At 42.9% G+C, this 7884-nt stretch overlaps 1 protein-coding gene and 1 pseudogene across 1 annotated transcript; one reads left to right on the top strand and one right to left on the bottom strand.

The window, feature by feature from the left end:
• Positions 1–1562: 1562 nt before the first annotated feature.
• LOC119536204 (olfactory receptor 56B1-like) lies at positions 1563–2522 on the bottom strand. Its single transcript, XM_037838909.1, has one exon. The coding sequence runs from the start codon at positions 2520–2522 to the stop codon at positions 1563–1565; it is 960 nt and encodes a 319-aa protein (XP_037694837.1).
• A 1171-nt stretch (positions 2523–3693) lies between these two features.
• Positions 3694–7555, top strand: LOC119537030 (annotated as a pseudogene).
• The last annotated feature ends 329 nt before the right edge of the window (positions 7556–7884 follow it).

Raw genomic sequence — 7884 nt, 5'->3', positions numbered from 1 at the left:
TATATTTACAAAAGATGACTCTTTTTTTCTTTATAAGTTTTTAAATGTAAATAAGCAATGCAATTTTGTTAAGAAAGTCAGACTAATAAGGAAGATCTGTCTCATTATTTTCATTACACATGAGAAAACTTTCAAAACTTACCTTGAATATCAAACTGGAATGTGAGTAGCAGTACAAAATGTGTTACTTAGTAACTAGCACCTGCACCCCAAATTCATTGTGCAAAATATACTCATAAAATAGTCTATCTAGCTAATGGCATATTCTAAGCATGTGCCAAGTGGAAATAAACCCAAATCAGAATGAAATACATGACAATAATAGACTAAACTTTATTTCTGTTTTTCACTGATTTTAAGATCATCAAAAAGAGAAAAAATGAAAGGGTTAACTTTTATACTGGGAAAAAAATTCTGCATCTGCCTCCTGCCTTAGAGGTATCTTTATTTCTGTTCATCTAAAGATTTCCTTTCACCATCTCAAGCTGCCTACATCCTGGGGTGGCTGCAGTAGGACTGGAGTTACAGGAGAGGTGGTGATGGTGTAGATAAACCTGGTGAATCAGTGAGAGGACCAGCAAGAGAAAAAAACCTCACACAATGTCATTCTAAAGAGAATAATGAAGTTGATATTAACTGATTGTAAGTGGGGGTAAGGAGACAAAAATGGATGTTGAAGAAAAATAAAAGGATGTTGGCACAGCCAGAGACTAATATTAGAAAGATTTTTATCAATAAACCTCTTGTCATGAAGGGGAAAGAAAGAAAACTGTTACTGGATAGCTCTAAGAGCTGCTTGGCAAATGCTATGTGAGAAACATCCGGTAGGAATCCTGAGGTCAAAGCAAGCCTGAAATCACTCTCCTCTTGTACTCTCATCTCCTCCAGTGCCTCACATTGGTGCAATTCAACCAAATTCCAGAAGATACAGGAGTATGGGTTATGCAGTACATGAGCATCTCCTGGGGAACAGATCAGTGCAGAAAGGGCAGAGCAAGGATATGAAGAGGCAAATGAAGCAAGATGCAGATTCTTGTAGTTATTTATGTCTTTTGGGTTCCTTCTGTCCATATTGGATCATCTTCCCATATTCTACCTAGATTCCCATTATAATATGTTTTCACTCTGCTCATCTGAAGTGTTTTCCATTCCTACCTCTGTATTCCACATTACTGGAGTGACACTTCTTCAGGCTGACTGCCTTCTCAGCACAATTTGCAGCTATCACTGAGCAAGCATGACCTGTAATTTGTGTCTCAATCATTTAGTTCTTTGGTTGGTGTGTGTGTTGGTGTGTCTGCATGTGTTTGTTTTTATTTCTAATAGGTGGAAATCAATTATCAATTTCTGGATTTTGTTCCATGTGACTGGTTTGGTAGAAAGTTCTCCCATTTCACACATAGTGAGGTGTTTTTTTTTCCTCAGATACGTTCATAATCATTTATTTTTAAAATGTGAAAAGGGTTCTCAAAGGCTTTCCTTACCCTTCCATTTTCCTTTAAGTTCTACCCACTTTAGAAGAAACTGAATCCCAAGTATAACATGGAAAATGTTTCCATGTCTTATTTGATTTTTAGGCCCAAACAAAGCACCTTCTGAAAACCTGCCCTAAGCTCTTTTGTCCTAAGTGCATAAACCATAGGGTTTAGGGCAGGAGGGATGATGTTGTGCAGCACATTGAGTAGAACAGGAATCAGAGTAGTCTGAGTCTCTATCAGATGAGTTACTGAAATCACTACGACCACAGTATAGAAAAAGAGGATGAGGATGAGGTGAGAGCTACAAGTGCTCAGAGCCTTGGATGCAGCTTCAGCCGAGTTCAGTCTAAGTACAGAGCGCAAAATCAAAGTATATGACAAAATTATAAGACCTAGATCACTTCCCATACCAACCCAAGCCAGAACTAATTGACAAATGCTATTTGGCCTCCTGTCATCACAAGCCAGGCTTGTGACCCCGAGGTTAGAGCATAGACAATGCTCAATCTCATTCTTGTAGCAATAATTACGCTGAGCTGCAAGGACAGGCACTGGAATGACAAACAAGCCATTTCTAAGCACCATGAATAGGGTAGCTTTTAAGATTAAGGCACTGGTGACTACTGACGGGTATCGAAGAGGGTGACAAATAGCTATGTATCTATCAAAAGCCATGCAGAGAAAGACACCAGACTCCATGCCAACAAAGCAGTGAATTGCATAAATCTGAGCAAAACACTCAGGGAGAGTGATGACTTTGGCATCAAACCAGAAGATGGCCAGGATCTTGGGCATGATGGTGGTGGCCAGGCCCATGTCCACCACAGAGAGTATGCCTAAGAAATGGTACATGGGTTTCTGCAGAGTAGAATCCTGGCAGATGGTGATGAGGATGAGGATATTAGCACCAATTGCTAATAGGTAGAGGAGAGCAAAGGGTAAGGAGAGCCAGTATTGCCACCTGTGAATGCCTGGGAATCCCATCAGGATGAACTCAGAGACCTGGAATTTGGAGCTATTAGAGACTCTAAGGGAGACAGACATTATTTTCCTAAGGAAAAGAAAAATTTCAATGTTGCTGTCTCCAAGCCTAATCACAATTAAATACCGTTTTAAGACTGTCTCCACATAATGCAATTTGGTGCTGTAACAATATGAGTTCTATAATCCACATCTTTTGTAGTAATTTAAGGTAAATCATAGGAAAGTTCTAGGACTTTATCAGCAGAAGACAAAGTTAAAGATAATTATCAGTGTTGACAATCCGGGGAAAATTCAACATGAATCTCAAATCACTATTTGTATTTTCTTCAGTTATCAGAGGTTAAGGGCTACAGTAAAAATATAATTCTCTCCAGTCTTTTTGAAAACCTTTCTTCAGTCTCTCGAAAAATTTCATGGAATCAAGTGTTTGTGTTTGTTTTCTTCACATTTTTATCCACTTAGCTAGGCTCAGATTTTTATTAACTAATAATAGCTGAATTTTTTGAAAAATGTTAAATTAATACGGATTAAATTCTGTAGCTGCACCATTCCAAGTTGATATAGATATGCATTAGTGTTGGCTTCCAAAACTTGATAACATGGACTTTTAAAGAATTGGTGACATAAAGCTTGTTGAAAGAGGGGAGTTTTTCTTCAATATTCTACCTTCTGTGGACTTCTGATAAGATCACAAAAAATAGCTTAAAAGGAAGTTAAGCCATCCTGGATGAAGTTGTAAATTTCAGGAGTCATCCATTGGAGACATAAACAGGAAGTAATGTTTTTTTCTGGTTGAGTCTTAAAGAACCTAAATAGATATATAAAAACAGATTTAAGTAAAAGTAATACTTTGCTTTATATCCTATTTAAGAAACTAGGACGACTTGAAGTAAATGCACCTTCCCGAAGCCACTTCCTAAGCCGCAGTTTTCTCAGCCGCCCACCCCGCTGACTCTCCTCCCCTGCTCCACTCAGCCCTCGGGGGTCGCTGGGGAGCCCAGTCCTCGCGCCCTGGCGGGACCGCGGATCACCTCGGGAGAGCGTGGAGGGGCCGCGACCTGCGCTCCGGGTGGGCGGTTGAGGTCGATGGGGGCCCTCACTTCTCTCCAGCGGAAGGAGCCCCGGGCGGGCGCCGACGAGGGCAGGGCTGCGAGGGGGCGGCTGCCTGGGGGAGGGGGCTCCCGGTGATTCAGCCCCCCGGGAGGCGGCAGGGGCCAGAGGAGGCAGAGAGATGGCGACCAGCCAGTCCGCGCCTGGGCGCCCAGTTTGGCGGGAGCCCGCGGCCCGAGTGCGGAGCCCAGACGGGGAGGACGCGGGGACTGGAGCCCAGGTCGGCTGGGCCCCCGCAGCCAAGGGGAACGCGCCCACGAAGACTGTGGAGGAGGTGCTGGGCGACTCCAGCCACAGCGCAGGGCTTAGCCTGGAGCAGGTCAAGAAGCTCAAGGAGAGATGGGGTCCAAGGAGAGATGAGTTCCCAGCTGAGGAAGGAAAAACCTTGCTGGAATTTGTGATTGAGCAGTTTGAAGACTTACTAGTTAGAAGGCTACATGTATACCTTTTGTTTTGGCTCGGTTTGAAGGAGGTGAAGAAACAATTATATCCTTTGTAGAGCCCTTTGTAATTGTACTTAAATTAGCAGCCAATGCAATTGTGGGTGTGTGGCAGGAAAGAAATGCTGAAAATGCAGTTGAAGCCCTTAAGGAGTATGAACCTGAAATGGGCAAAGTGTTTTTACAGGACAGAATGTACAGCAGATTAAAGCTAAAGACATTGTTCCTTGTGATATTGAAGAACTTGCTGTTGGTTACAAAGTTCCTGCTGATATAATTCTAACTTCCACCAAATTGATAACTTTCAGAGTAGACCAGTTGATTCTCAGAGGTGAATCTGTCTCTGACATCAAGTACACTGACCCAGTCCCCAACCCACGGGCTGTCAAGATAGGAAGAACATCCTCTTTACTGGCACAACCACTGCTGCTGCAAAAGCCATGGGAGTGGTGGAGGCCACGGGAGTTTTGCTGCTTTGTATATATTATGTCCCTCAGAAAAAGCCATATTCTTTTAAAGCAATATTGTGAGGGCACATTGATTAAGCTTTCTGATTAGGATGTGACCATTTGATTGAATATTTCCTTGGAGATTTAACCAGGCCCATTCGGGGTAGGTCTTGATTTGTTTACTGGAGTGCTTTAAAAGGAACGGACCCAGAAGCTTGCTGACACTTTGAGATGCTGGCCCAGGGTGTGCTCCTGAGAAGCTAAGAGAGACAAAAAATGCCCCACCCAGAATTTGCTCTGGAGAAGCTAAGAAAGGACAAAACATCCAGGGAGCAACTGATGCTTATTGATGCTTCGAGAGACTTGGGGTTGCAGACAGAAGGGTGTTTAGAGATGCTAAGCTAAGAGATGAAACCCAGAGATCCCCTAGAGAAGCGCAGACACCAGCCACATGCGTTCCCTGCTGACAGAGGTGTTCCAGACACCATCGACGGTAAAGGTGTCATCTTGTTGATGCCTTTGTTTGAACACTTTTATGTCTTTGGACTAAATTTGCAACCAAATAACCCCCTTTATAAAAGCCAATCCATTTCTGATATTTTGCATAATGGTAGCATTAGGAAACCAGAACAGGAATTAACAACAAAATTGGCAAGATCCTGGATGAAATGGTGGCAAGGGAACAGGAGAGAACACCCCTCCAGCAAAAACTAGGTGTGTTTGGGAAGCAGCTTTCCAAAGTAATCTTCCTTATGTGCATTGCAGTCTGAATCATAAACACTGGACATTTTAATGACCCATTTCTTGGAGGCCCCTGGATCAGAGGTGCTCTCTAGTATTTTAAAATTGCAGTGACTCTGGCTGTTGCAGCCATTCCTGAAGGTGTGCCTGCAGTCATCATCACCTGCTTTCTCTTGGTACTTGCAGAATGGCAAAGAAAAATGCCATTGTTCAAAGTTTCCCTTTTGTGGAAACCTTTGGTTGTGCTTGTTATCTGCTCAGACAAGGCTGGTACACTTACAACAAACCAGATGTCAGTCCTGTAGGATGTTCATTCTGCACAAAGTTGAAGGTGATACTTGTTCTCTTAATGAGTTTACTATAACTGAATCAACATATGCACATATTGGAAAAGTGCATAAAAATGATAAATTAGTGAAATGTCACCAATGTTACCATCTTGAAGAATTAGCAACAATTTGGACTCTGTGTAATGACTCTGCTTTGGTTAACAATCAGACAAAGGATGTGTATGAAAAAGTTGGAGAGGCTACAGAGAGTTCTGTCACTTGCCTGGTAGAGAAGATAAATGTATTTGATGCTGAATTAAAGGTTCTTTCTAAAATAGAATGTTACAGTGTCTGCAACTCAGTCATTAAACAGTTGATGAAGAAAGAATTCGCCCTAGAGTTTTCACGTGATAGCAAGTCAATTACAGCTATTGTACACCAAACAAGAAAAGCTGCGTATCAATGAGCAAGATGTTTGTGAAGGGTGCTCCTGAAGGTGTAATTCACTGGCGTACCCATATTTGAGTTGGAAGTGCTAAGATTCCTCTGACCCCTTGGGTCAAACAGAAAATCATGTCTATCATTCAGGAATGGGGTAATCACAGTGATGCACTGTCATGCCTGGTTTTGGCCACTCATGACAATCCAATGAGAAGAGAAGGAATGCAACTCGAGGAATCAGCCAACTTTATTAAATATGAGACAAATCTGACTTTCATTGGCTGTGTGGGCTTGCTGGATCCTCCCAGGGCAGAAGTGGCTTCATCCATGATAGCAGTACAGGCAGGCCAGCATCCAAGTCATCATGATCACAGAGGACTCTAAGGGCACAACTGTGGCCATCTGTCACTGCATTGGCATCTTTGGGCAGGACAAGGATGTGTCATCCAAGACGTTTACAGACCAGATGTTTGATGAACTCAGTCCTCCAGCCCAGAGAGATGCTGGATTCAATGACCACTGTTTTGCCAATGTTGAACATTCCCAGAGGTCTAAAATCGTAGAATTTCTTCAGCCTTTTGTTGAGATTACAGCTGTGACTGGGGACAGTGTGAATGAGGCTCCTGCTCTGAAGAAATCTGAAATAGGCATTGCCATGGACTCTGGCACTGTGGTGGCCAAAACCGCCTTTGAGTTGGTCCTGGCTGATGACAACTTATCCACCATCATGACAGCCATTGAGGAGGGACAGGACATCTATAATAACATGAAGCAGTTCATCCGCTACTTCATCTCATCAAGTGTAGGGGGTGGTTGTGTGTATTTTCCTGACAGCAGCGCTTGGTTTTCCTGAGGCTCTTATTCCCATGTCCAATGCCCAGGTGCTCTGGTCAATCTGGTGACTGATGGCCACCAGCCACTGCCCTGGGATTTAACCCTTTTGGCCTGGACATCATGAATGAGACACCCTGGAACCCAAAGGAGCCAGCAGGTGGCTCTTTTCCTGTTATTTTACTATTGGCTATTACATTCGTGCCCCTACTATGAGTGCCGATACATGATAGTTCAACACTGCTGACAGCTGTCCAAGAGTGTCCTTCTACCAGCTGAGTTGAGTCATTTCCTATAGTGTAAAGAGGACAACCCTGACTTTGAAGGAGTGGATTGTGCAGTCTTTGAATCCCCATACCTGATGACAATGGCACTCTCTGTTCTAGTAATCATAGAGATATGTAATGCTCTCAATCGTTTGTCTAACCGGTCCTTGCTAAGGATGCCCCCGTGGAGAACATTTGGCTCATGGAGCTCCATCTGCCTGTCCATGTCACTCCATTTCCTGATCCTTTGCATAGAAAACCCTTGCCACTTCTCTTCCAGATCACACTGTTGAATTTGAGCTAGTGGCTGATGGTGCTGAAAATCTCCTTCCCTGTCATTCTGTTGGATAGGAAACTCAGGATTGTGGCCTGCAACTACCTGGAACCTGACAAACTGATAAAGAGTGTGTGCAGCCCGCCACTAACTCATGCTCATTCTCAGCTGGTACCATCAGGATTTCCTGGCCATTTGTACTGCTCATAATGCCCCTGGTGGTCTGGCGCTATAGTATAGACACTAACTTTAGTGATGTGTTCTGGCTTTGACTGACAGTTTTACGTAAAGATGTTTAACATAATCTTTTTTTAATTATTATTGTCTAAAGCAACTGTCTATTTCTGCTGAGTTTTCAAATGAACATGTTGGTGGGTGAAGGAGGTTTCATACTCTAGATTTTGTTTTGCTTTTTCTGCCTCCAGTGAGAAAAGAGTTTCCTTTTTTATACACACAACTAAGGTGCCCATTGACATGTACAGAGAACTAGCACAATTATATGCAAATATTTTTTGTAGATGGTAGAGCATGTACAGTGTTCTGTTTAATACTCATCCTTTTATAAAAATAGTTGAGCCAGCAGATGTCAGCAAATTAATTG

The sequence above is a fragment of the Choloepus didactylus genome, chromosome 6 (assembly GCF_015220235.1).
Source record: "Choloepus didactylus isolate mChoDid1 chromosome 6, mChoDid1.pri, whole genome shotgun sequence".
Classification (NCBI taxonomy): Eukaryota; Metazoa; Chordata; class Mammalia; order Pilosa; family Megalonychidae; genus Choloepus; species Choloepus didactylus.
This window is presented reverse-complemented; position numbering and strand designations above follow the sequence as displayed.